Here is a 27,802-nt window from a genome sequence, read left to right on the forward strand (position 1 = left end):
AAGGGCCCTCAAGAAGGCTGACACAACGAATCTGGTGGCAGACGTGGTCCTTCGTGAGGCTTTTTGGTGAGCCGTGACAAGGGCAACGACCAGCCTTATAGTCTCCTGCACAGATATGTTCGAAGCGCGCTTCCTGCAGCAATTTGCCTTCTCTTCAAGGATATTTGTGCTGTCGCTGAGAGGTTAGGATCGCATTGATGAAAATCGCGGACTCTCAGTACTGCACTCTTGACGTACCGGGCAGAGTAAAAATTTAAATCGACACCCCGTCAAACGCACAAATGACCACGACCGATTCCTCAGTCTGTCCATCGTTATCAATCTCCAGTTCCTGCTGAATTCAAGAAACCATCTAGCAGTTCGCCATTTCTGATCTGCATCTCCAGATCCTGAGACTGGGACAGCGAGGAGAAATTACAGGGCGTATCGTCAATCCTGCTCGAATTTCTCCGTTCGCCTTGTCGTTTTCTTTTCATCCCCTATAACCACTGCGCAGAGAAGCCTTAGAACCGGCAATACGTCAACCAGAAACTCGAGTATCTTGGTAGAGGTGAGACTTGGGTACTTACAGTGCGAGAGATCCTCCGAAGAACCATTCATTTCATGATCGTAATATTGGGGTCTTTTGGTTGATGGACAAGGCGAAACAATCTCAGAAGTATACTTGCCTCTATGACTTATATCAAGCCATTGCTGTGGTCTCTTCCATTTTCGACATTCTTGAGGCGGGTGACCAACAAGCATCGCCTGCGGCATCACACAACGCGAGTATGTGATCCCAAACTGTTTGAGATGCTTGGGTCTGTCCTTGGTGGCTTCCTTGTAAACAGCGCAGCGATCTCGCAGAAACGTAAGGATGGTCCCTTCGTGGGGTCACCACGCCGCTTATTGAATCGCAGATAGACTTGTCTGTATTTTCCAGTCGTCGCCAGAGGTGGTGGGCAATGATAGGAGAAGTCTCGATACACTGGCAATCAGTCAGCTATCGCATTCTGCTACCCCCGTTGCATATATTGCAGTGGGGCATACTTCGTGTCTCGGTGGTGGTGCTCGGCTCCTGTCAAGACACTAGCAGGGAAGACGAAAAGGATGAGGACCGCGGTGATCATCTGAGCATCCAGAGCTCGGTTTTTGTTTCGGTTCGGTAATTCCGATGTTGTTAATGGCCGTAGTGGCGTTGAGCAGCTGGGCCTGAGTAGGCTCCCATAGGCTCCAATCGTTGCACTCATTCTAGAGAGGCTGACTCCTCCCCGCTGACCTGACACGATTCCGTGTGTGTGTCGGCGCGTAGGCACCGAGCAAGGTCGAAAAGTCCACGGTTTCCATACGTGTTCGGATTCCGCATCACACAGCAGTTCTGGAGATGTTGTCTCACTTTCCTCTGCTGAGAGTGTAGATATAAATATAAAAAAGGCGAGAGGGAGAAAGATGAAGCAGAGAAGAAGAGGAGGAGAGGGAGAGAAGTGGGGAGGAGGCAGACTTTATAGGGAAGCAGGAGGGCTGGCATTGTTTGTTTGCTACCACTTCCTATTTTGGAAGGGGCCCACATCTCCTTTGCCTTGAAGTATAATAATGGGCAAGCAGCATAGCAAATAACAATCAAATCCTAGACGACTGCCATGGACTTGGTGGCTGATATCATATCTCCCCTCATCTGTGCTCCCGCAATTCACATTCTTCCTTTTACTTTCTCTTTGGCTTTAGCACTAGTACAGGCTTCGGCTCTATTTCAGTGTACCCGTTAACCTGACAGTGTCTATAGATATTTCATGGCTAAAACGATAAGTCAAGTCATACCATCTCCAAGTGGAGTTGTAAATTCAAAGAAACAACACATAAATACATCAACATAGCCTCCTCATTATCAGAGACAGAGAGAATCATATCAATATTTCCATCAGAAAACCCTCACGCAAAAAAGCAACAGATTAAACTCCCATAAATCCATCAATCCCTTCAGTGAGAAAAATCAACGACTCCAAACAAAAACAAAAACAAAGCTAGCTTCTCCAAAACATAGCTTTCCCAAGCTGCCTCCCAACAGCCCACCTGGCTTCAGCGAAGCGATCTTTCATAGTGGAATCGCCGCCATAATTCGGTGCGCGGGAAGAGGTCACGCCCGAATCCGACGACATGCCCAAACTACTCCCGCCATACGAGCTGGGCGCGAAGTTGGTCATGTTGCCTGCATCGAACTTGGTCTTCCCCTCCACGATCTTGTGGACGAGATTCAAAATAGCGTAGATGGTTGATCCCGTGGCGCGGATAGCGGCGAGAATAGCCACGGACCAGAGAATAATCGCCAAGTAGATGTTCGTGCCGCCAGAGTCGATGCCATAGACTTCTGAGACGGCCATTCCCAAAATGACGTTTGCGACCATCCACACGGAGACCATGTATGTGCGCACGGCGCGGTAATAGTCTTCTTGCAGTTGGGAGTCGGAGACGGGGGGTTTCGGGACTTCGAGGCGGTCGCGGAGGTTGCGGAGGGCGGCGTCGTATCCACTGTCGATGTCCAGTTGTTCAGAGGGCATTTCAATGACGACTGTTGAGCCGTTGATCACGTTTGCAGCACCCAGATCGGTGTTCAGAACGTTATCGCCCTTTGTACCCCATGTCACGTCGTGGGTGTTGCAGAAGGCGTACACTTGCAGTGTGCAGATGTAGCTAGGGAGCAGCAGGAAATACTGGGCCGAAGATGTGAACATGTGCCATGGGTCCAAGTACAGGAATGAGGTGTAGAAGTACAGCCCGACGGTGGACAGCATGGACAAGACGATGTTCATCATCAGGGTGTCGCTAATCTTAAAGGACGAGTCGTGGTCGAGACCGGCGCGGGCCATCAACTCCTTCACCACGAGGTAAAGCGCGCAGAAGATTGTATAAAGCATGATGAAGCTGTACACGATCATACCAGAGAGATAAAGCTTTTTGGCGCTGAAAAAAAGTCAGTATGGTGAAGGGAGAAGAAGAAAAAGGTCGACATACCCTTGCGGACGATTACCCATCGAAATGATGAACTGCAAACACATGACCAAAACACAGGCATAGCGCAGGACGGTGAAGACATAGAGGCCGATATTATGACCGAAGGGATCAAGCTGTTTATCTGTCAAAGAACCAGCAATGAAGTAAAAAGCAAGATAAAAATTTGCCTGAGAGAGAGAATTAGCCCATGACCATATCTTCGAGAAGGGAAATAACTCACCAATCCAAAGTAAGTGAAGAGAAGATTCAAAAACTGGTACACAAATTCAATATGAAGCAAGATCTTCCGCGCAATGGTATGATCGGTGCTCCAGATCTGCTTCGCATTGACAATCGAATACACGGCCGCGAAGAAAGCACCGTTGAGCCATCGTCGTCGCTGCGAGATGAACTCTGGAATAGAGTCTGGAACATCAGTCTCTCCCACAGCACTCTTGACGAACTTCAAGACCCATCTCTCTTCGCGCTTAGCCACGAGCTCCCAGCAGAGAATACGATCCTCAGCCAGGTACATGTTGGCGGTGAAAACATCCGCGTCTTGGCCATGTAGCGTCTCACCCTTGAAGTACTGGTTCAACGGGCCATGACCATCGGCATCATTCTGCAGAGCAAAATAGCGGTAGGCACTCAGCGCACCCGGCAACACAGTGATGTAACCAAATACGGACTCGAGCGGCTTATCGAGAATGTTGGACATCTTGTACTCAAAGTTCTGACTGGCGACCAGTGGGTTGAGCAGACCCAGCATATTCTTGCCCTTGCCCGCCTTGATCTCGCCGGCCGCACCGGCGACGTTGGAATCCTGGTCAAAGGCTTTCCACAAGTGGTACAAGGCTGTCGGCTCAGGCCTGGTTCCCACATCGAGCAGAATACAGATATTTGGTTGCAGGGCACGGCCAAAGGCGTTGAAGAACCATCGGTGGGAGTTGAGTTTCTTCTGGTTGTGTTCTTTCAGACACAAGATGACCTGGCAGGGCATGATTCCCTTCTCGGCACCCTTGAACTTGAGATCCGCGTCGAGCGATACCTGGGTGGTGTATTCGTAGACGTGTGCCGTGACCGGCTTTTGATTGACGATGTTCTTGGCAATGCCTTCTTGGTACACGCCTAGCGCGGCCAATGCATTCAGTGTACGCGGGTGGACCTTCTTGCGGCCGTCGGCCACGATGCAGACAACAATCTTCTTCCAACCATCCCGCCCCCAGGTGCGGGACTTGGTGCGCGAGCAGAAGTTGGAGATGTTGCGCATAATGCCGTGCATGGTGCGCGTAAAGCCCACCTCGTCTTCGTTGTACATGGTCACACAGATAAACAGTTCGGTTTCTCGCACGGTGCTGCCGATTTGCTGGCGAAGCTTGTATCCCTTGTTGGTGAAATCGTCGGGGTCCGATGTCACGGCGGTGTACCGCATGTGGGTGAACTCTCGGTCATCACGGCGGGGGAGGAAACTGTGCAGGATGGTGGGGATCTTGCACTCTAGGATAAGCTCGCCGTTGATCAATTGCACTTCTTTCTGGGCCATGTGGGCGTCACGGACTCCACGTCGCCCTTGCTTCTCCGGAGCAGGACCATAGTGAAGATTGGGGTCAATCATTTCGGCGTCCTCGCCATCCTCGAGATTGATCTTTTCCATCTCATCCTTCTCATCACCCATGACTGTCGACTCACTCATGAAAGACCGCACGCTGCCACGCGAGTTGTGGTTGATCGTCCGGCCACCGCCACCGAATGGGTCCTCCGCACCAGCTCCATCGCCAATATCAATGCTAGTATCCACACCAGGGCCGGCGGGTGCTCTTGAAAACAAAGGTGCGGGAGGCAACGGACGCCGTGGGCTGCCCCCATACCGGGAACTAGGCGTCCCTGGACGCGGACTGCCATTCAAGTCTGCACGCTCATAGCCGACACTCGACACGGAAGGCGGGCGAACATGCCCGGGACTCCATGGACGGGTTGGCGAGCCCGTTCGGGGAGGAATTGCTGGATACACAGAAGGATCTGCTAGACTGGTTGACAGAGGCGGAAGATTGGGAGGGTTTCCCAGGCTCGACCCTGGTCGCGATGGTGAAGTTGCGCTTGGCAGTTGATAGTACCGGTCTGCGTAATCTGGAGGCTGTCCAACCCTATAATCTCGCGTTCGGATGTTAGATCGTGGCCGTGTTGGAGAGTAGTCAGAGTATCTGGGAGGGTAGTCCATCTTGGACAGGAAAACAGCCAACGGGGCTGAGGACGGGGGTGGTGTGGTGCAAAAGGGAAAGAGAACGCGGGAGACCAGTATTTAGAAACACATTGTTATGGTGGAAGCCAGCCACTCCATGAGCGCTGGCCCTCATCCAATGACAAGACCCACCCCTTGACAGTTCCGAAAAATGATACTGTATCAAGGGGATTGATTGCATAGGTTGCATGTGGCCGCCGTAGCAGGGGAAACAAGAGGAATGTGTGCTAGGGAATAAGGTTGCATTGACGGGGCACCACCACCAACGTGGACGGTGTTTGGATGCACTTACTCGGAGTATTGGGACGCATAATGAGACGGCGATGCCCCCGGGGAACCACCGGTTATATCCTCGTTGTAGTCATTACCACCACTAGGTAGCAAGCGCATCGTTGCACCGCCATTATGACGCGAGGCGGCAGTCGGAGACTCGGGCTCGGAAGAGAGAAAAGAAGATGTCTCGCGGTCGAGATAGGCGGGAGGCCCCTCGCCGTAATTGGAGGCGGCGGAGCGACGGTTCATGGTTGAACGGAGAATTCGGCAGTCTCAATACTGCATAGTCTTTGGGCGAATGAAACAGGCTGAGGCAGAAGCGGCTGTCAAAGCTGACAGGCTGGTTTGGGGTGAGGAATGGAGGGAGAATGGGAAGAAAGTCAGGAATGTTGGATATGGACAGTTGAGGGAGATCAACAGAAATGTGCTGAAGAGAGAGTGAGGGAGGGAGAGAGAGAGAGCAGAGCAAAGCGAACATCCCTGCATCCGCAGTGTCGCGTCAACATCCCGATGTTACCAGGGCAACGAGGGACCCACTACCCACCAAAGTCGAGGTTACTGACGGACATACAATTAATTAATTCTGTATTCATGACTGCAAGCACAGAGGGTTTAATCAATATACGCAGAAACAATAACAAAAAAAAAAAAAAAACTCCCTCGACTCCCGCATACATAAGAATACGTATCCTCGTCAATCAACCAATCTGCGGCAACACAACAACGCGCGACGATCATCCGAGATGCTAATACCGAGGGACCCACTCAAACCACCTCCCGACGACTACGTCACGTACTGGGCAGCACACGGCTACCGGCACCGACGACAGTCTATTTTACGACATTCATGCCGTCTCATCATTGAGCAGCGGCTGTCTCTCGCGGTCGGAACTCTCCGGCGCGGCAATGCGACGGAAGAGGCTGTCACGGCCGTAGTACTTGGTGCTCGCGACATAAGTCGAGGTAACCAAGAAGACGCCGAAGATGACAAAGGCAAAGATCCACTGCAGGGCGATGATCTTGACGCTGAACTGCTTGACGGCGAGTGCTGCAACATGGTCAGTAGACATTGGGTTTCAGGGGGGATGGAGAAAAACATACACAGAGCCAGGAGACTCAAACAATCACCGAGGATATAATCCTGTCGCCGGACAATATGTCCCAACCCAATAAATAGGATCACCCAGATAAAGATGTTGGCCACAATCCTTGCGGGCAGACTATGGCTATGCACGGCAACCGCACCGTTCCAGAACACCGCGAACAGCGTCCAGGCATAGGGTCCCGCGACGGCCGGGAGGTGCACAAAGGCCGGCAGGGCCGGGTGGCGCCAGTAGGTGACACTCTGGTGGATAAAGTGGGCGATGACGATGATCTCAGCGCCCCAGAAGTGGTTGCGGGTCCAGAGCAGGATCCAGGCGAAGACGAAGAGGTTGTTGAGAATAAAGTGGCCGGCTACATTGGCGGCGGCACTGACAAGAGCGGCATCTTTGGAGAAGAGGTGCCAGACGTAGCTAACTTGGGAGAGAAGCAACAAAATCCTGGAGATGGTCATGAGCACGATGGTGGGGTGGATGGATGGATGGATAAATGGACTTACCAGTAGATGCCGGTCACGACGGTGTTCTGACTGAATGGGGTGGTGTGCTTCCTGGCCTGCTTCCAGATGTTGTGGCTGTGCTTGACATCGTCGGGCGAGTGGAGGGAGTAGTAGATGCCGACTATCACGACGAGGGCCCACGAGACAATGGTGAGCACCCGGTAGGTAGTCAGGGCGCTGGAGCTGTGAGTCTCCCGACGGGCAAAAGGGTTGAGGTTGACCATTTTCGTCGAAGTAATCAGGTGCGAGGGACAAGACCGAGAAGAAGAGGGGAAGAAACGCCCTCTTATAAATGTCTGTCGGATGACCTGACACAATGACATCAGCTGCTTAGTTATCGGATCACGAAACTACCTACAAACCGGTTCCTCCACTATGTGAAATATGCATTTCCATACCGACTAGTTCTCTATGCCTCTCCCGTTCCTAATCATGAATCTTTCCTATTCCCCTGGTGATTGTTCAACCTGTCCTCGAGTCGGTCATCGTCAAGGCGGGGAAGACTGCAGAACGAGGGCTTACAACAACCGCCACTTAAATCGCGTCGATCGGCGCGTGCACGGTCATCCGTGTTGCTGAGGCATGCTCTTGGCGCGGGGGAAATGCATAGTGCAAAGTACGGGCTGGTAGCAACAAATAGTATGGCAGGTGGATGCTGGCTCAGACCTACGACCTAGCGATGAAAAGGGTAGGATGGACCCGAGTTCTAGCTTGCGGACGGCATAGAGAATGATCAAATAAAATGCAAAAGTAACAAAAGGGCCGGGGGGAAGCAGGATCATCTCCATGCCGGCTGGGGCGGGCTGGGCGCCTCGTGCTGCACCGATGGTTTCAAACTCATGCCTATCAGACAGAGAGAAATGGGCCCGCCAGATAGGAGTCGCCGTGGCTACCTACGGTAGCATGCAAATGATTTTTAGTTATGTGAGACCGCATGAATAATAATACATCATGACGCTGCCAGTCACCCATCTACAGCCGTCTGCCGCGCCTCGCGCACGGCATCCACCACCCGCGCATGAACCGACGTCGGCGCCACGACCATCCCATAGCAGTCCGCTAGCGTGCGGCCCAGTCCACAGTCCACGGGACGGCCCTCCAGGTCCGTGACGGTACACCCCAGCTCCTCGACGATGAGCATCCCGCCGGCGTGGTCCCAGATCTTGGATCGATAGCTGGGGTTGCGCGGCACTTTGATAAACGCATTGCACCCGCCCTGCACGGCGATAGACACGTACCGCATCTGCGCCGACCACAGGTCCACGGTGTTGGGCCAGGTAGCCCCTAGGTGTGCGGCGGCGCGGGCGTGTACGTCAAGGTTTGGTGATGTCGATGCCAGAGTATCGACGAACTGGAGGTCCTTGGTCTCGGTGATCTGAGGGACCTGGGCGAGAGGCTGTGCCGGAAGAAGAGCACTGCGACCCATCGGGCGGATAAACGCGCCCTGGCCTGCGACGGCGTGTAGAAGTAGTCCGTAGCCCTCCCGGTCGACAATATCCTCTGTGACGCGGTCCACTCCCGGTAGGAGATTCGGACACCCCAGCACGCCGATCGTCTGACACCCATCCACCACCAGACTCAAACACACAGCGTACTGCTGGCCCGTGATGAAAGTGGCCGTGCCGTCCACGGGATCCAAAGTCCACACGCGCCCACTGCGTCCACAATTCCCTTTCGCGCCGAGATCAATCAGGTTCAGGAGCTCGTCGCGGGTGTGCGGCATGGAGAGAAGGGCCTCGCTGTCCTCGTCGTCGAGATGTGTCGTCGTAGCCAGGTCCCAGACCCGTTCGAGGAGGGCCGGGTCCGCGCGCAGGGCAGTGGCATCTTCTTCGCCTACGATATCGTCGTCGGGGAATGTGTTGTGGATCGCGGCGATGATGGAGGCCTGCGCAGCAAAGTCGGCTACTGTCACGGGTGTGTCGTCGCTCTTGTCGAGGAAGCCTTTGTCGACGGCGGAGAGGAGGCGTTTCGTGAGAAGTGCGGCGCGCTGGACTGCGAGGCTGGCGAGCTCGAGCTCTTTCGTGTATGTGGGGGAGGTGCTCATTTTAGTGAAATTTGTTGTAGGATTGAGATCCCAGGGTGGTTGAATTGGACCCCGAGTCAATCCTGCTGGAATGTGGTGAGTACCTGACTGCGAGAGTGCATCCGGCGAAAACCCACCGCCCCACGAAGTATGTCATCGCGGGCGAAATCAAGTTTAGGTATATGAGTCTGGGGTTTGAGAATATTTGAAAAGAAGAATGGGCTCGAGGTGCGATGGCAACGTACAAAGTACTTCAGGTGGGTGATCTTAACATAATGGGTGGGAGGGATATATATCTTGGTCACCCCGAACCGATATACGTCAGGACTACACCAGGACAACCATCTTAAAACCATGGGAATTCGTCAATTTAGCAAGCCCCATTGACTGACTAGAGGATACGAACATCATCCGAATAAATATACGAAACAAGCTCATTCATGCTGGGTTGAATGCCCCTCCGGTGAGGAAACCAACTACGTATTAAATAAACAAGTACGCCCGACCCGAAAGACATGCTCATGCCATGACCGAACCAATCCAAAAGAAAAACAAGATGATATTAAAACGGCGCAAATGCCAGCTCGTAGGCAAAGGCAAGGCTCATCTTCGCATGCTGCAGCATGTGCTCGAAGCTCAGGTACTTCATCTTATCTTCGGTCGAGTGGATCTTCTTGTCGGAGTGCTCGAATTGAGACTCAATGACGAAGGCGGAGGGGTAGCCGAATCGGCTGGCGGAGGCGTGGTCGGAGCATGCGTAACCACACTTGGTTTCGACAAAGGGGATGTCGCAGTACTGGGATTGAGTCAGTATGAAACAAAGATTGGAGAGGCAGGTGCGGAAACTTACAGTGTTGATCACTTCCTTGATGAACGAGGTGAGTCCCGGGTCGACAAAGTCGACAATGACCCCCACAGACTCCTCGAGACCGGCATCCAGAGTTCCCTGGACATAGCCGGTCATATCCTGCTGGAGCATGGCGCGGATCTTGCGCAGGTCCTTCTTGTATTGCGCGTAGATAGCCTGAGAACCCAGCAAGCCGCCCTCCTCCGCAGAGTACCAGTGGAACTCGATTGTGTTCGGCGCCTGGCCGTGCGAAATCGTCTCGGACCGCAGCAGGGTCCGGAGGGATTCGAGGATGGTGACAGTCCCACTGCCGTCGTCATCCGCGCCTGGCGCAGCCAGGATCGACGGAAGGAATAGGTTGATGCTGTCCTGGTGCGCACTCAGCACCACGGTATTGTTGGTTTGGCCAGGGATGCGCGCGATGATGCTGAACTGGCCCCATGGGTGATGGAACTTGGTCACGGTCGCGCCGTGCTCGGTGGCCCCGGACTCGGTGAGCACCGATGTGACTTGGTCATACAGCCATGTTGCGGACTCGATGCCCGTCTCGGACTTGTAATATCGCGTGTGGAAGGAGGTGAAGTGTTCGAGGTTCTTGTACATGTGATCCGTGGACAGTTGCTTCAGAAGGGGCTCGACATCTGGCTGTTGCTGCATTTCGACGGGGTATCGGACGACCTGTTTTGTGTGCAGGGTGCCGTAGGCCCCGGATTGGAACTCATCCGTGACATCCATGAACGTGACGCCATCCTAGGTAGGGCAGGCCAGTCAGTGAGGGGCAAGTAACAGACAGACCACAACATACCAGTTTCAGCTCCCATTTCTCTTCTTCGGTCACCCATCGTGTCTGATAGGGTGCTAACTCGATGAGGTATTTCGTGAGCTGCTGGTTCTGGACGATCGAGGGCGTCACGCGCGCGAGTGGTTCTTGCTGCTGCATGCCCGTGGCCAGCACGACCGTAGATGTTGCGCTCAGCGCAAGAGGAATCGCGAACTTCATTGTGGCCGCAAGATGGAAATACGATTGTAAATGGGAGGACTTGCCTCGACCAGGGGAAAATATGGGATGGAATTGAGTCCAGGCGGCAGCGGGTAGAAGAGGAGAGTCGGCTAGTTGGGGCCTGATCACGGGGTCTGGTCGGATCTTTACCAGGTTTGGCCCCAAGAGTGAGACAGCGGGCGTTGATAGGGTGAGTGCTCAGTAAACTATCGATTCTTTTAATTAACTCCCGATCCATCACGATTTCGTCCTTACATCATGACTTTCGCAGGAGTAATTAGGTGGTTCTAGTTATGGTTTCTGCCATCACTGCTTCCATTCTCACCAGTCTGGGGGAATGGATGGGTGGTGGAGAAGGTCCACTGTTCGTCGTGACTCAGCCTTGTGATCGCGACATCACCGGGATCCTGAGCACAGTCCTATGATGTAAACCTCCAGCTGTTCTACTCACAGCCCCTCGGCCCCACGTGACTCGAGCTGACTCCCGGCGGGCTCTCACGTGACTGGCTCGCTTTCCGCCAATCATTGCCCACATGTGACTCAGGACAATAGGATCGATGGTCTTATCTCGAGTCCCTCTTCTCCTCTTCTTCCCCTCCCATTCCCTCCTCCGTCTCTTCTTGTTCTCCTCTGATTCTGTGCTCTTGCTTCCCTATTTCTAACGCGAGACTCGGTCGTCTCATCACTGACAGACAATCCACCCACCATGGCGATCCATCCCGGTGTGCCTACCTCCTCCCCGAGCCTCGCGCCGCAGCAGGCCCGCGCCATCACCGCCTGGACGGAGCAAGCAGCGGCTTCACTCCAGGGGCTGACCCTCTCCGAGTCTGCTCCCACCACGGATGGACCCCCGCCGAACTCCACCCCGACGCGTTCCGCTCTGCGCGGTGCGACCATAGGCCTGTCAATTCCTCTGGACGATGAGCCCCAGGCCACCGGGTCCCCGCAACAGGTCAAGGTGGTGCCAGCCGGCGAGACCCGTCCCGCTCCGAGCGTCAGTTTCCGTCGTCGCGAGCCTCTGCGCCGAGATAGCCTGAAGCGACGCGAGGCCATGTTGAAGGGCAAGGACGGGAGCCGGCGCCGACAGCGTTGGGAGAATGGTATGTTCTGTCGGGCAGAAGAGTCGAGGATGCCCCGATTGGCATTCGGTCTGGATGGGCTGACATGAAATCAAAGACCGTCTGCTGCACAACCCGTGGGCCGAACCGCCGTCTGCGAAGGACTGGGATATCCAGCCTACATACCCCCGGCACGACCCGATGCCCTACTACCTTGCGCCGCTCTGGGATGTTCACTACGCCCATGTGGCAGATCACAACTTGGCCAAGAGGTCTGCTAAGGCAACGGACAATGAGAAACATCACATCCCGAAAGAGCTCCGGTTGAAGCTGAAACACGCTCGTGCCGCGCGCGGCATGCTCCAGGACTTGGAAGAGGAAATCCGGCTCTTCATCAGGAAATGGAATGAGAAGCAGAATCTCCTTCTGAACGAGGGCTTGCAGGATGCGCCCGAGTCGTCGGGCACGGAGAACGACTCGGAGGATGAGATTGTCTTCGTCGGCCGCAATGGGCAGATGCACGACTCTCCGGAGCGCCAGCAGAAGCTGCGACAGCTGCGCGAGGAGATGAGCTCGCACCATGAGCGGGATGGTGAGAAGATGGTATTTGAGAGTCTGGTCGACGACCGCGCGGCCGGGTTTGGGTCAGTATCTTCTCTTTGTTTTCTAACCCAGACAACACGCTGACTCGTTTCGGGTAGACGGTGGCTGGTCCACAGCATTGCCTCGTACTATGGCCTGCACACCTGGTCGGTCACCGTGGGCGATCCCGCCCGGCGCGAGGCGTACGTAGGTTTCCGTATGCCCAACCCCGGTAGCCGCACCCGACTCGCGTGTGGTTCCGAGACCGTGATTCAGCCGGGACAGGAGCTGCCGCGGCCCCTTTACGCGCAGGTGTGATGGTTGCACCGAGCCATTCCGTTGGGTAATGTAATGATGCGATGACCATCTCGACTTCGTACTTTGGTAGATACATATCCATATACATGATTGGATGATTCCTAAAGGGATACCTACATTCTAGCAGACGAGCCCTGTCGTCATGTCCGACTCTTGTTTTATCAGATGTCATGATCATCCCCCACACCAGGTTCGTGGCGCCACCATCAGGGGACCGGTGAACACACCGACAGTCCTGACGCACTCATTTGATCGACCATGGTCTCGTCACGGGAAGGATCAAGAGAGTCAGGAATATCCCGTAGGACATGATCCAGTCACTAATCACAAGCAATCAAGTAAACCCATATTGATCTCCATGGACAAATGGACGTCCACCCTCACTCTCTGGATCCCAGTGATCTCGGTCCGGTCCGTCTCCACCGAGCAGCTCGTACCCGGTGTCTAGGGCACCCCCATCAGAGAATTGCGCGCGGACCCCATGGCAGTGCACCACCACCATGACATAATCCTGCTCGTGTCTAGACCGTCGACGATCTCACTGGTCCAGCTGTGCGCAAAGGAGGGGAGGCTGCGGGCAAATCACAGTGGAGACTGTCTTGGTCGCAGGCCGAAGCGCCGGTCAGCCTGTACAACACTCGGTCGACAGACAACCTGGCGGGCATTCCTCGCCTCATTCTCGCCCTTCTCGCTCTCTTTTCGTCGCTTCGACCGACTCCCGCCTCGTTTGTTGATTGATCCCATCATTGGATGTTCCTTCACTTCTGATTCTTATGCTTTTTAATTGTCTGTCGGATTGTTGATTGTTTACCTCCAACCATTATCGTCCGATTCTTCCTTCCAATCCCCCGGACAATAGGTAATCTCAGCTGGAACGTGGATACGACTCTCTCCATTCATGCCAGAATCCTTACTCTGTGGATTACTTTGATCCTACTGCGTCATGGGAATCTGACTCCCTTGTCTCGCCCGGATTATTTGGTCTCTCTTCTTCGACCCATTCATTCGTCGCCTCACCTTTTTGGATTCTATGATTGCCCTTCTTCATACCCAACATCATCTCTCCTGATCACATCTGCGATGGGATCTTACAAATCATGTCAAGACCGCGCTGTCAGCGCGGGCAGTTCCAGCTCCACCGATAGTGATGCCTCGTATCCGTCGCGTAGCACGGCCTTGACGACTGTCAGTGACCGGCAACTCGTCAGCCCGAAAGACGAAAGGGACTGGGACGGTATGGAAGCGCCTCGGGACTCCGTCTCGACCTACGCTTCCACCACTGCATCTGCCGCCGCCGAGAGGATCGCGGCAGAAGAACAGCCACGGTATGAAGTCTACGACCGGAGACTGCAGGAGATCTTTCCGACAGATGCACGTGCATCCAGTCCGGCCTCGTTTGCGGCATTGTTTCCCTCGTCGCGTCGCCTGCTGATCCGCCACGACGACGCGACTATCGACGGCAACATGAACCTCCGCGTAGATACCGTGGCTCCCTGCCGCGGCGGATACAACCAAGATGTCATCCTTTTCCACCTTCGCATGCACGATCTCTTCGCCCGCAAATTCTCCTTCCGACGCTACTGCCGCGACTCCGGCCGTGAAGTGTGCCACTCCACCCGCAAAGAGACCTCCACGCCAAACAACGACCGCAACCCCTACTCTCGCCGCCGCTCCTGGAGCAGCATGCTCGCCAGCATCCGGCCTGGCTCGAGCGGGCAGGAATCTTCTGCCGCCAGCCTAAAGTACCGGGACTCCTCCGGATTCCGCGCTCTGCAGCAGCACGACGGACCCCTCGATGAGCTCGATAGCACGGAGAAATCGTTTGGCGATGCCATATTCATGGAGTTCTCCAACTATGCTCACGTCGAGCTCAAGCGCCGCGGGGCGGGCCCTGCGAAGCGCTACGAGTACGAGTACTGGTCCACCAAGTACCAATGGCGGCGCGAGTTCCGCAAAGAAGGAGACCTGCGCGAGGTATCATACCATCTCGTCGACATGCGTACCTCCAAGACAATCGCCCACATGGTCCCTGAGATCCTGACGCCCCTGGAAGCGGGCGAAGAGGAGAGCAAAGGCGGGTGGGTGCCGCCGTCATCACTGTGGATCAGTGACCCAAGTGTGTATGAACGGATGCCAGATATTGCCGAGTAAGTGTGAATCCGTCATACATCTTTCAAGGCCGTCTTGTTTTGATTTCATACTATGCAAATATTATGTGCCGCTATCTATGCCTTTGCATCTACGCGAGATAGAAACCATTGCTGACTCCCTCTAGCGTGATTGTGGCCACCGGTCTGATCGTCCTGGTAGACGATTGCATCCGTCGCCGCTGGCATCACGGGCGCCAGCTTCCTGGACGATCCGCTTTTGCGCGGGGGATGGAGCGCATAGGCCCTCGCCGGTTGATCGGCGAAGTGCTTCAGCGACGGGGATCGGCTTAAGCGATCCGCCTCTATGATGCACTATTTTAGACGGCGGCACTGACCGCGGCTTGGCTCAATGTCACTAGACGATGGTGAACCATCCTTCTATTCTCTCTCGCTTCATTTCTTCGCAGCCTTATCTGGTCCAGAACCCTGCATAGCGTGTGCATGGGCTGCTATAATGGTTCCTTCAATGACGTAAACGACTCGACGACAGTGTTTCCTTTTTTTGGGGTTGTTTTGTTTTGCTATTCACTTCTTGGAACGAAATGAAGCCGGTCTTTTTTTTTCATTACCGCTCTTAGTATTCTTGACGACAGATTTTTTTTATAGGGTCCTAAACTACTACAAATCATTGCATTTTACTTCACTTTTTACACTCGTATTTTCGGGGCGGATGGATTTCGGGAATCTGGGACTTCCTTTCGTTTGAGACAGAGTAGGAAAGAAAGATACGTGGACGTGGGATTCGATCGATTGATGCATTAGCTATTGGCTGGGATGTATTTGAGTTGGATAGGCGGGTGAGAAAGCATTTGCTTGCTTGTGTGCTATCTAGGACATGCAATGTAGTATACATGGATATCCTCGTCCTCGTGCTGCGTTCATGCTGGCGGTGAATGTAGGATGTAATGAGCTGGAAATACAGCTGACCGCCGAACTATTCACTACAATAACAACAACAAACCCGCGTCCTCTGGTTTTTTTTTTTACTTTTTCTTTTCTATTAATATCCTATACACCGACTGATTCACATTTTGAGCTCCTGTGCGAGGCTACGCATACTAGCCTGCCTCACCGGGGCAGGGGGGAGGGTAAATGATTGGCGCTGGATAAATCTTAGGCCAAAGAGTGACCCTTGGTTCATGTCCTTGTTTGCCTTGCTGCCTTACAAAGACCGCCAGCGCCAGATTAAGCTTGTCCCGTTGCGGGGCCTGGTTTGCCCTGTTTAATTGCACTGGCTAAAAGCCCGAACACCAGACGCCCCGGGGCTGTCTGTCTGTCTTGCGTGCATATGCTATAGAATGCTGTAGTTGCCACGAGACAAACGTACGCCGCATTGTTGTGATGCCAATCCGGGACAATTATCTTATGATCAGGATGACGATGCTCTGCAGGTATGAATGCCCAACTGGCTATGCCAAAGGAATGCGGCGAATCACATAGTCCCCGGAAACTATTCGTTTCTTCTATTATCTCTGCAGAGGCGTGTGTCCCGAGCCACGGACAAAAGGGGGGCCTAACCGAGGATATTCGAAGATTTTCGCTCGGGTGTATCTTTGACTTCCGTCAACCATTCTTGCCCTATTATTTTTAATATCGTCTCCCAACCACACCACCCCTGCTAACTAACTGGCTAACTGACTCACATACATACATACACACCAGCTGATACAAGCCTTGGCCCAGAAGAGAATGTGACGATGTTTTCCCTTTGTTGCTTGATTGATGAGCTGGCAATGCCCGGCTGCTCCCCCCCTCCTCCCCGGGCTTTCGTCTGCCCAACATGAGAGAAATTTAGGCATAACGCATAATTCTAAATCTCTTGGTTGTTGGGCATACAAGCCTGTGACAATCGGATTTGTTCCAGAAGTTGATACGGCGGGTGTTCCGCACTGTCGGGGCCCTGGCACCCAGCGGCTGCTCATCAACAGACGTGGGGTGCTCTGAGTTGTTCTTTTTTCCCCATCCAATCCTGGGCATTCTTTTATTCCCCCGGTTCAGTTCGAACTCCCTCACCGGACAGAATGATAGAAATGAGTCTCTACCACTTCAGCCCCCCCCCCACTATGGGTTGGTTATTCTCTGTCCGGCTATACTGTCTAGCGCTTCTTCTGTCAGGGGGGTTTTTTTTCCCTTTCCAAGGCTGGCTGGACTGTTTGGTCGCCGTGCGCCGGGCCGTTCCAGCTTGCAGCCTCCTAATTAATGATCCGCATATCCATTTCCACTGACTAGTGGGGAACCTGGCTGATGCCGTGTGTCGATTGTTGCCCCCCTCCCTCCCTCCCCCCATGTACATGCATAAGCCCGTTCTAGGTTTGACGGTTAGGCTCCATGTTTGTCACGCCAGGGGAAAAATTACATTTCATCATGCTACGCCGTTTTTTATTTGGTTTTTTCTTCGCTTTTTATATATGCCTTCCTTTTCCCACCCTCTCCCCCTCTCCACTTTCATGATCAAATAACAGCTTCCTTCTAACATTTTTCTATCTCGAATCCCCATTGACTACCTAAATCTAGTGGCAAGTCTTCACGTCTCGGTTCCTTTGTGTGCGGGCTTCATTCTTTCTGGCCCTTCCTCCACACATCTATATTCTGTCCCGATCACCGTCCTCGACCCGACTATACTCTCGCGAGAGCATCCTGATACCTCCTCCGGCCCCAATTGAAGCTAAGCAACTCTGAAAATGTCACTTCCCACCGGTTCTCAAGGCACTCCCGCTGGGACGCGGCCTAGCTGGCAGGATCAGCTCCAAGGTAAGCCATTGGGCACCACCCAGCCCACGAACTCACGGGCAACGACCAAAGCAATTGACTGACTGACATCATGGAAAAAGACCATTGTCGGCGCACCAAGCTCTCGCCCCCTGTCTTCAACATTGTGTCCGATCGGCGAGGTACCTACCCGATTCCATTTTTGCCCTGCCCACCGTCTTTTCCCTTCCAGACCATTTCAAATTTTTTTTTTTTTGCTTTCCTGTGTTTCGACACCTTGCCTTACCGCTGCGTGTCTCGGCATTGCAGGGTTGTGGAGACCAGAGTGAAAAAAAAAACAAGAACTGCCCGTACACCGACTTTTTTAGTCCGAGCTTTTGACAGCGGGATGCTGATTGTCCTTGCGTCGGAAATGCAGGAGGTCGTACCGCCTGGTCTAGCACCGTCTCGATTCAGGGCTATCAGAATATCGCTGCGCGTTACTGGTATGACGGCCAGTACATCAACAATGCCAAAGAGGACGCCGCCGAGGTCGCCTTGAAGGTTCTCAACGAGCAGCCCGGCTCCTCCACCCACTACCCCGGCCAGCTCTTCCCCCAACAGTCCCAGTCGACTACTCCAGGGTACGGCCGGGGAACCGGCGGGTTCTGATTCTTCTTTCGTGTTTTCTGCATGGGCGGCCTTCTCTACTTGTGTGTTTTTATTTTTCTTGTCTTTTGTTCTGTCGGGAGCTCCTTGCTTCTCCTGTGCTGCTGCTGCGTTGACCTTTCATCTCATCTCGAGGAGACCCCCACAGCATGTGCACGCACACACAAAACTCGCTGTTGGCTTTGTCTTTGGACAGGGTCAAAACAACAGCACACACGCACCCTCCGATCCCGCCGCACCGACGTCGTTCCTCTTCGGGTCCCGCAGACCATAACTATACAATGATCTCCAATTGCTGGCAACCCCAGACAACCAAACCAGGCCCCATAACTGACCGTCCCGCAATGGGAGCAGATTTTGGCATGCTGGTTCTGCGGTTCAGCCTCCGATTCGAAGAGCAACTTGGACGGGACGAAACGGCTGTCAGGGACGGAATAATGGACACATGACCCCGTCGGTGTCTATGCGGTTGGCAACACCAATGGTCGTCACTACCCCTCCGCTGATCTTCCAGCTGTGAGACTTGACGACACCCAATCGTGATACATACCGCAAACCTTGACGACCCAGGAACCGCGTCTTCACTTTCCAGTATCTCGAATGACTGTGGTTCCTTGGTTCCTCATACCAGATATTACTTTACGACAGATGATTCTATTATTTGGGTTTGAAGCTTTTGATGATTATGTTTTGTTGGCTATGTATACTGTGGCTTCTTTTCAATCCTGCTTAGGAGAGTTGGGGGGGGGGGGGGGGGGGGGGGGGAGGAGTCTTGGCCGTTTAAGGTGATAGGGGATGATCTTTTTTCCATTGGAGAACTCGCGACACATACACGTATACCGTGGTTTCAGAAGATAATGTCCTCGCTATCGGAAAGTACCTTTTCGGGAAAACACCCTGGTGACTTGCGGAAACTGTGCGGCCGTTGCGGCTGCAGTTACCCCTGAAACCCGGCGCGTGCGTGTGTCTGTGTTCCCTCGGACGGAAAGCCGCTTTACCGCACAGGCAGACATGCCGGGCTTAACGGGAGGAAGTGGTGTTGTGTGTGTGTGTGTGAGAGAGAGAGAGAAAATATAAACGGGCAGACAAAGATTTGATGTGTTTTTCTTTTGCAAGTTCAGGGTTTTTGGACGGGATATCCTAATGCGGTGTCTGCGCTGGAGTAACTGATACCGGAGTTCGCTTTGGAATGGGTTGGGAATGGTTCTCGGTTAGGATTGGGATAGTTATCGGAATCGGAATCGGATCAGATTGGATTGGTTGGAATTGGGACTTCCTGGAATCTGTTGAATTTGGCGTCGACGTTCCTACTCATGGATATGGCAGATTTTGGAATTTGCTAAATCGGTTGTTTGTTTTCTGTTTACAAAACCTGCTTTACCACACTATCCAGCTCCGTGCTTTATGGTATGTACACCTTGTTTAACGATCTGCAACTTTATAACTCCGCGGACTATATGGAAGAAAATCTTTCCATTGTCTATTATTGCATAAATAATTTTCATGTTGTACAACATCAAATGCCAAGCAAGCATTTAATTTCCGAGAGTTACACCATGTACACCCAGTTCAACAAAAGCTGTGATATGTCGATCATCAAGCAAGGTTGTGATTTCGAGAATTTTACTGCAGGTTATAGGTCCCGAGCTTCCGAAAGAAAACCTCACTTCAACTTGAATTACGATTCAGACATGGCCCACCGTGCTGAGCACTGATTCCGCTGGCACATCCTCGATGCTGTTGGCGCTGCGGCTCATCAACCGGCCATTTGTACAGCCCTGAACCGGGTGGACCTCAATTGTATCCTCAGGTTTTCATGGGTCAGAAAATTATTGTCCCGAATGAGATGGATGGTACTGCAGTTTTGGGAGCCAGGCATTTGGTACCAATGGGAGACAAACTGTGTTGAAGGGGCTGGTTCGCCTATTGAAAAGTGGCCAGTTCAAGCTGCCGACCAACGTCGAAGTGGTGCAAACGGGATTCAAGGCCATACAACATAATCTAGAGAGGTTGATGAAGCATGGCGTCAGTGGTAACAAGTTCGTACTTAGCGTGTAGGAAATGAAGTGAGTCGGCATGGCAGGTGGATACACGACGATTTAACTCAGTGAGGAATGCATGCCTGTCCTTGGAATATTCTTTCACCGGAATCTAGACGCTTTAGATATTTATACCTCAATCAAAAAGCATGCAAAATTTGACGACCGTATAGATACGGTCAACCCCACAGCTATAATGGGGTTGAGGCTGCTGATTACTACTATCCTCTCAACAAGCAACTAGAGTGGGTCAGCCTGCAGACAACCTAGGAACCTGTCTTCGGCACAATGATCGATTGTTTTAAAATAATTTGAGCTCGTTGACTATTTGATGTAACCTTCTCAGTGGTGATCGTTGCCAAACAGCTCAATCAGCAGGCAATGAGCAAGATGTCGGAGTGGAATTCCCACTAGTAATTTACTAGGATCCATCTTCTGCATCCTGACCACCTGATCTTCCAGGGAATCCAGGCGTCCAGCGTAATTGCCGCATTCCGGCAGTTTTTCCCGCTTTCTGCCCCCCTATAAATTCCAGGATAATAGATAGACTGAATACCATCGTTTTCATCATTGTCTGAATCAGACTACTTGGTAGAATTACTAGTGATTACGCTTATTTCCCATTTCCACACAAGATAACGGTTTGAAACCAATCGTGTTACAGTGGGGGCCAAAAACTGGGAACCAAACCTCAGCGCTCCCGACCTTTATCCTTCTTCCCCTCTATCCCTTGCTCTCGATTCTCTGGACGATTAACAACTGCCGAACCCTGCACAATGATCGAAAGCCAGATTGAAATTGCTGCACCGCCCGCGAAAGTGCGCGAAGTGGTATGTACCGTACCCGCAAGGTTGCGAGGATGGTGGAAGCTCATTATCTCTTAACCACCAGTTCCTCAATTTCTCAGCACACCCAGAATGGCACACCAAGTGGCTGAAGAGTGTCAAGCCCGAAGATGAAACCAAAACGGGGCTTTCACTTGTTCCGGGAGATAAAGTTCATGTTACTATCGAAGGCATGAAGTTTACTGCCGAAATTACGGTAGGCATGCAGAGACCCCTTTAAATAAAAAAACAAACGAAATGCTGAGATCCGAGAAAGAAAAACACCGAAAACCTATTCCAATGGCAAGGCCCTCCAGTCTTTACCGTTGCCGGCCTCCATTCTTTTTACATGGAACCGGCCAACGATGGGTCATCCACTATCTTCAAACAAACGGAGGACCCTAAGGGGTTGCTGTCATGGCTCTTCAGCCCTTACGCTTTAGGAAAATTGTTGGCCGCTGATTTTGCTGGCTTTAATAAAGATCTCAAGGCTCGGGCCGAGGCCTAATTTGGCGTTGCTTCCAGTCGCTAGGGGATGAGCTTCAAGATCGTTGCTATTGACACATTTGTTATCTTTTTTGTCATTTTTTTCTTTTCTGCGTTTTCGTTGAGCATCTACACTGATGCTTCTAAATATACCCTCTAAAGGCAATTTTGATGCTTCTTATGGTAGTCCAATCTGATATTGCTCTCAGATCGTTCGCTGATAATCGATGAATACCAAGCGATAAATGTGTCGCAATTATGTGGAGCCTAAGCATCATCTCTGCAGGAAATCATTCGCTGGTAGCTCAAATACTTGACTGGCCTTAGTGTCCCGAGGTTCTCTCCCTATAGGTCTGAACGTTCCCCGCACTCCCGGGCCAATCCTCCAATCCCCAGGGAAATTTCGAGACGTCGGGGGGTTTTTCTTGCAGGTCTCTGCTCGACCTCCATTTTATTTATTCCCATTAAATTATATCGATGGATCAGCCCGCCTTCCGAATCCGAAAACGGACTCCACAGGCGTGCAGACGCTGTCGCCGTCGGAAACAACGATGCATCGGGGTTCCGACCTGTGCAAACTGCGATGCTGCGAACTTGCCATGTGCAAGATCGGAGACTGAGCGACCCGAGAGCGCACCGGAAAGATACCACGGCATGTCGAAAGATGCGCTGTTCAGTAGAATTGAAACTCTGGAGGCTCAGCTAAGTGCTATGCCGGGGGGCAATTCAGCTCCATGTAGAGGCGAAAACAGCCAAGGGCACTACTCTCCAGGAAACGGCCAGTTTTCCAACGTGGTGGACTGCATGACATTGGGACATGTCGTGGGCAATGAGCCTGCCCATCTCGGCTCCTCATCAGGAAAAATGATCGCAACGAGCTTGGACCTGATGATGAAAGACGCTGTTTGGACGAATGCTCTGTCAGATGCGAGTAGTCGGGAACAGTGGTATGGGCCCAGTCCCAATGCTACTCAACAGCACCGGATCGCTCCTCCAACAGATATTGCAGGAATGAAATTCCTCCACGCCTATTTCGCAAACCTGCATCAACTAGTCCCGTTTTTAGACCGGGCCGAGATCTTCCAGCTGCATGTGAAGAGAAACCAGCTGCTTGCGCTTAATTCGACGAAAAGATGGGAAGCTTTTAAACTCTTCACGGTTTACGCCATCGGATCAGCGATGCAGAAGACCCCGGACAGATACAATTCTGCCGCCCCAGAGGACCTCTTCCGAATTGCCCTGACTTTCAAGGACCCTGTCATGCAGTCTCGTTCCATTTATTGCAGATCATGATATCGATGTCGCCCTTCCTGTCAATTTTGAAAAACCTATCCAAGCTGCTGCTGCTGACCAGCCGACAAGCTTCGAGGAGGAAAGCCTCACAAAGAGCCTCGGCACCTTTGTCCCTTCTATCAGATTGGCCCGGATAAGATCGCAAATTCACAACGAAATCTACCGTGTCGACAAGGATATTTCTCTATTGCTCCCCATGGTTCCTTCATTGCTGTCCTCTCTAGAAGACTACGAAAGGTCGTTGCCTTCTAATCTCTCGCAGGCTGACAACGAGTGGATCCTTATGCACTGGAATAATGGTATTCGGATGATTCTCCAACCGTTCTTGAAGGAACTTCCTCCAGATCATGAGTTGGTTCGCGTTTGCATGAGAGCTTCAGGCCAGATGTGTCAACTCTTCAAGAAATTGCGCCAGAAAGACTACCTTGGCTGGGGCTATATCCTTGTCAACTTCATGTTTATGGCCGGGCTTACAATGTGGTGAGCATGGATTCCGATGTGAACGAAGAGCCTTGCTAATTCTGGTTATCAGTTATTGTCTTTTGCGATGCCCTCGACTGTGGTCAGTCACAATAGCTAACGACCTACGTGCCTGCTCTTCCATCCTTTATGATGTTGCAGACCGCAGCCTGTGCGTGAAGAAGTATCGTGACCTTTGGGAGGCCATCATCACAAACGTTATGGAAACCCTCGGCCAAGTGTCAGGACAATCTGATTTGGCAATTGATGGCGATCATCGAAGAATCGGCTGGGCTGATGACAGCGCCATCGAAGACCCGAGAAGTCCGGCTGCTCCATATGACTCGGCAATTCTCTCTTGTTCTTACCAGGAAAGGCTGTCTCCTGAACATACCAATGGTATCTGTGTCCCGCCAATGCATACGACATTTTCAGATTATATCTCGCACGACATCAGCCTAGTTGACGATACTCAATTCGACCCGGAGCAATTTTTTCGCGATATTCAAGACTGCTCGACAGAATCGGAAGGAACAGTGCGGAATCAGCCACAGTCGAATGACAGGGAATACTTGGCGGAAGTCGAAAACATACTCTCAGAAGACTTTTGGGTGGGAGATAGGTTCGGCTCGCAGATGTTAACAGAGCTTGTGTCAAAAGGCTCGGGTGGAGACTTCACTTTCGATACACCTCCCTCCCAGGCCGTTGCAGATTATGGGGATGGTTGAACATATATACTAGAGCATTATTGCAAAGCATATAAGGGTGCATTATTGGAGTCAAGCCGTGCAATAAACAAGACAGATACATATCGGCAGTCGTAAATGCCTACCCGAACAATAGAGACCAGGCCGAATAATCGGGTTTAGGGCCCGAAAAATAGGCTTTAACCTGGCCGAGCCCGAAGCCCTAGCGCCATCATACGGGAGGTCGCAATTGGCTAAAATCAAGCACGTACAAATGTTTACGGTAATGTACGGTATTCTGTGATACTGTCTGTGATTTAGACGTATGAAATTGATTCAATCCATTGTGTAGTTTCTACTTTATCTCTTCCTGCATTAGATCGTTTGGCCACTGTGGGGAATCGTGGCCATTTCCTCGAGTTCCAATGTTGTAGCCAAGGCGTATATCACTCTTCCCGAAATCTATCACTGGCCTGACTATCCTGACGTTGGCCTTCAACGCGTGGCTTTCCCGGGTTTCGAAGAATGCAGGATTAAACAAGACATCTCCTCTTTCCTTCTCCAGTGAGTTCAGGACTAGAGACGCAGTGGATTGTGGGTTGTTGTACGAGCTAGAGATTATGCGCGAGGAATCGTCAGAATCAATAACCATCGGCGCAACAAAAGCACTTACCGAAATTTCATCCTGCCATGTTGAGCCCACAAGGTATCCCATACATCTTCTGGGTACTCGCCAACATCATTAACGAGCCACTGGTTGTAGTAGTTCAGTGCCGCCTCGGCGACATAACTACCCCCGTTTTCCCCTCTCTTCATCAAGGCGACTAGCACGGCGCAAACGCCGGAGATACCGGTCATATAATCACTGTTTGGAAAAATGGCCGTTACGCTCTCTCCGTCTTCCAGTCCCATGGACTTGCCGAAGCCATGAGATACACCAACGCAGGAATCACTGATCTGTTGCCAGCCAATGCGGTGGGACCATGGGCCATACCACCCGTAGCAGTTCTCTTGAAGCACGACAATTCCTTGCGGACGATCTTTTGTCATGTTTAAGATACCTTGTGGGCCGAAGCCATGTTTTTCGAGCGAACCGGGTCGATAACCTTGAATGACAACGTCTGCTTCGGAAATAAGATCACGTAGATTTTGCTTCCCTTCCTCTGTCGAAAGATCTATACTGCAGTTCCATTTCCCCCAGTTGAGATCAATATGTAAATTATGAAGATCTGGAAGTTTCGGAGAAGTTACGCGCATGACGGAGGCTCCTAGCTCAGCAAGGCCGCGAGCTATTGCTGGTGCAGCAATGATTCGAGACATATCCACTACCTTGAGACCTGCAAGTGGTCTTTGAGAAGTATTCTGACCAGAAGGAGTCGACCACCATGTTGGAGCTTGTGCTGTGGACGGATAGTCGTGGATCTCAAACAGTGATACATGAGAGTTTGCTTTTCCATGCTCAGTTTCCCGGAATGAATCAGCAGAATGGCAGATGATGCCAGCTTGCTTGTAGACATCCGATACTTGATGCTGCAATTTCTCGCTGTCATAACGCGAGAGTCGCTCGATAAAAGGTGCCACAGCTTCTTCATTGCTTGACACTTCAATGTTACGCGGAAGTCCAAGCATGTCCAAGGTAATATCTGGTTGCAGACTCCCGTGAAGATTGAAGTAGCGTCCGTCCGCTGTTCGATAGATATTTGTGACCATTTTGCGGTACAGTGTTGTATCCCTCCCATGATAATTGTAGTCCGGAATCATCTTGTCAAGAAGATTTGCATTTTGAGTGCGCGAGACAGCATCTTTAGAGCCGGGATTGATTGTCCATAGATAGCAAGACATCAGAAAGAGCTGAGCGTGGTCGGTGTTAATTGTCGCCCTTTCAACCGAGAGACCTTCTTTCTTCTTCATTAATGCGGCGATAAGAGATGCCTCGAGAGCCTTGAGCGCTGCTGCTGACTCTGCAAAGCGCCAGTTGACAGGAATACTCGGTTCGCTGCTGCCATCGAATGTTATGTGAGCTGCGAAGTTGACTGCTTCAGAAGGCAAGTGCTTTCTAATCCAGGCATTATTGAGGACCCCTTCTTCAAATACCCGCCGAGCATTCAATGGAACGGAGTAAGATTGCGAGGGGGATGATCCATTCATCTTGAAAGCCCCAAGGTTGGAAGGTTCGAACGATTCTTTTTGTTCAAGGCAGAGATAAGGAAAAGCAGATGCGTGATTTAGTTGGACACAGTCTGCATAAGAGGAACCACGAAATTTAAGAGACAGATAGTCCCTACAACATTTTGATCCGTGCCAACCATACCCGTTCCGAAACATGGCTAGATTTACTAGCGTTGACAACACGTTACGATACTTCTCCATTCCTATTTCAGACTTTGTCGGACCCACTGGAGGGATTCCCTCATGAAGCCTGGGGTAAATGTTGAAGGACTACATGCGGTGACGACGCTTTTAAAGCCGCATTCCCCTCGGATCCAAATGACATTTTCAGAGCTCGCAATTGTCCAACCCAATTTGACCGAGTTATTGTGCTGCCCAAGTTTCAATTGAATCAACATTCATTCAACTTATCAAGAATCAGGTGTCACGATCGCTTATTGGAACACATGGCGGCCCGAACAGACGACCCTCCTTGCGTTCCAGAGGGCATTCCGACACAAGATGAGGAATCAGTGCATCCGGAGAAGGCTTCTGAAGAGGGAACCCTAGATGAAGACTCCGAATTCGACTATGATGAGCAACGAAAAATCATTCACCGCATCGACCGACGCTTGATTGGTGTTCTCGGCTTTTTGCATATGGTGTCTCTGATGGATAGGGGGAATATAGGAGCAGCCGCAATTGCTGGCATGAAGCAGGGACTGGATCTTGTTGGATTTCGATATGTCAGTTTCAGCAAACTCCGTTGTGGTTAATCACAACTGATTTGTTTGATTAGAGCATCATTGCACTTTGTTTCTTTCCAACATACATTGTTGGCCAGGTATTTGGCTCGATTTTGATTCGCAAACTTGGACCCGTTGGTTTCCTTTCGGGCACTACTTTCTTCATCGGTATTGTCATGGTATGTTCAGTTAACACTTCTTTTCGAGATTAATTATTGACATCACTGCAGATGTGTGGCGGATTTGTGAAGAATTGGTCCGGGATGGTGGCTATTCGGGCAATCATTGGTGCTCTTGAGGCGGGATTTTTTCCAGGATGCGTCTATTTAATTTCTACCTGGTATTCCCGCTATGACATGCAGAAACGATACGCTGTCTTCTACCTACTGGGTTGTGTTGCTTCAGCATTTGTGGGTATCTTGTCATATGGGATCATGCAAATGGTAGGTGACATACTCTCGCATGGTGTTCAAGACTTCAACGCTAATGTTTGGTCCATAGAATGGTCTAGCAGGAATTGATGGTTGGCGCTGGATTTTCATAATTGAGGGCTTAATAACTTGCTCTCTCGGCATTCTCGGCGCATTCATGCTGATTGATTTTCCTGATCGCATGAAAGTTTCTCGGCGCCGCTTTCTCTCCGACAGCGAATACGACTTCATCTTACGTCGCATATCACGAGACCGCGGCGATACAGAACTGGATGA

At 51.8% G+C, this 27,802-nt stretch overlaps 9 protein-coding genes across 9 annotated transcripts; 4 read left to right on the forward strand and 5 right to left on the reverse strand.

Annotated features, from left to right (window-relative positions):
- Positions 1-2,000: 2,000 nt before the first annotated feature.
- Positions 2,001-5,728, reverse strand: PFLUO_LOCUS3651 (class 2; the record flags this gene model as incomplete). Its single annotated transcript, XM_073780920.1, has 4 exons — positions 2,001-2,937; positions 2,989-3,155; positions 3,209-5,111; positions 5,499-5,728. The coding sequence occupies 4 exons, from the start codon at positions 5,726-5,728 to the stop codon at positions 2,001-2,003; spliced, it is 3,237 nt and encodes a 1,078-aa protein (XP_073637727.1).
- Positions 5,729-6,324: 596 nt separating this feature from the next.
- On the reverse strand, positions 6,325-7,303 carry PFLUO_LOCUS3652 (uncharacterized protein; the record flags this gene model as incomplete). Its single annotated transcript, XM_073780921.1, has 3 exons — positions 6,325-6,527; positions 6,581-7,020; positions 7,080-7,303. The coding sequence occupies 3 exons, from the start codon at positions 7,301-7,303 to the stop codon at positions 6,325-6,327; spliced, it is 867 nt and encodes a 288-aa protein (XP_073637728.1).
- Positions 7,304-8,043: 740 nt separating this feature from the next.
- Positions 8,044-9,123, reverse strand: PFLUO_LOCUS3653 (uncharacterized protein; the record flags this gene model as incomplete). The annotated part of the gene is made up of 1 exon (XM_073780923.1): positions 8,044-9,123. One exon carries the CDS (start codon positions 9,121-9,123, stop codon positions 8,044-8,046), a length of 1,080 nt encoding a protein of 359 aa, XP_073637729.1.
- Positions 9,124-9,664: 541 nt separating this feature from the next.
- PFLUO_LOCUS3654 (Leucine aminopeptidase 1) lies at positions 9,665-10,949 on the reverse strand (the record flags this gene model as incomplete). Its single annotated transcript, XM_073780924.1, has 3 exons — positions 9,665-9,898; positions 9,953-10,699; positions 10,755-10,949. The coding sequence occupies 3 exons, from the start codon at positions 10,947-10,949 to the stop codon at positions 9,665-9,667; spliced, it is 1,176 nt and encodes a 391-aa protein (XP_073637730.1).
- A 706-nt stretch (positions 10,950-11,655) lies between these two features.
- On the forward strand, positions 11,656-12,907 carry PFLUO_LOCUS3655 (uncharacterized protein; the record flags this gene model as incomplete). The annotated part of the gene is made up of 3 exons (XM_073780925.1): positions 11,656-12,049; positions 12,126-12,651; positions 12,709-12,907. 3 exons carry the CDS (start codon positions 11,656-11,658, stop codon positions 12,905-12,907), a joined length of 1,119 nt encoding a protein of 372 aa, XP_073637731.1.
- Positions 12,908-13,987: 1,080 nt separating this feature from the next.
- Positions 13,988-15,348, forward strand: PFLUO_LOCUS3656 (uncharacterized protein; the record flags this gene model as incomplete). The annotated part of the gene is made up of 2 exons (XM_073780926.1): positions 13,988-15,054; positions 15,183-15,348. 2 exons carry the CDS (start codon positions 13,988-13,990, stop codon positions 15,346-15,348), a joined length of 1,233 nt encoding a protein of 410 aa, XP_073637732.1.
- Positions 15,349-17,738: 2,390 nt separating this feature from the next.
- PFLUO_LOCUS3657 (uncharacterized protein) lies at positions 17,739-18,417 on the forward strand (the record flags this gene model as incomplete). The annotated part of the gene is made up of 2 exons (XM_073780927.1): positions 17,739-17,808; positions 18,185-18,417. 2 exons carry the CDS (start codon positions 17,739-17,741, stop codon positions 18,415-18,417), a joined length of 303 nt encoding a protein of 100 aa, XP_073637733.1.
- Positions 18,418-21,229: 2,812 nt separating this feature from the next.
- PFLUO_LOCUS3658 (uncharacterized protein) lies at positions 21,230-21,785 on the forward strand (the record flags this gene model as incomplete). The annotated part of the gene is made up of 3 exons (XM_073780928.1): positions 21,230-21,283; positions 21,345-21,494; positions 21,555-21,785. 3 exons carry the CDS (start codon positions 21,230-21,232, stop codon positions 21,783-21,785), a joined length of 435 nt encoding a protein of 144 aa, XP_073637734.1.
- A 3,085-nt stretch (positions 21,786-24,870) lies between these two features.
- PFLUO_LOCUS3659 (uncharacterized protein) lies at positions 24,871-26,349 on the reverse strand (the record flags this gene model as incomplete). The annotated part of the gene is made up of 1 exon (XM_073780929.1): positions 24,871-26,349. The coding sequence occupies one exon, from the start codon at positions 26,347-26,349 to the stop codon at positions 24,871-24,873; it is 1,479 nt and encodes a 492-aa protein (XP_073637735.1).
- Positions 26,350-27,802: the final 1,453 nt, after the last annotated feature.

Source organism: Penicillium psychrofluorescens, assembly GCF_964197705.1.
Source record: "Penicillium psychrofluorescens genome assembly, chromosome: 2".
Lineage (NCBI taxonomy): Eukaryota > Fungi > Ascomycota > Eurotiomycetes > Eurotiales > Aspergillaceae > Penicillium > Penicillium psychrofluorescens.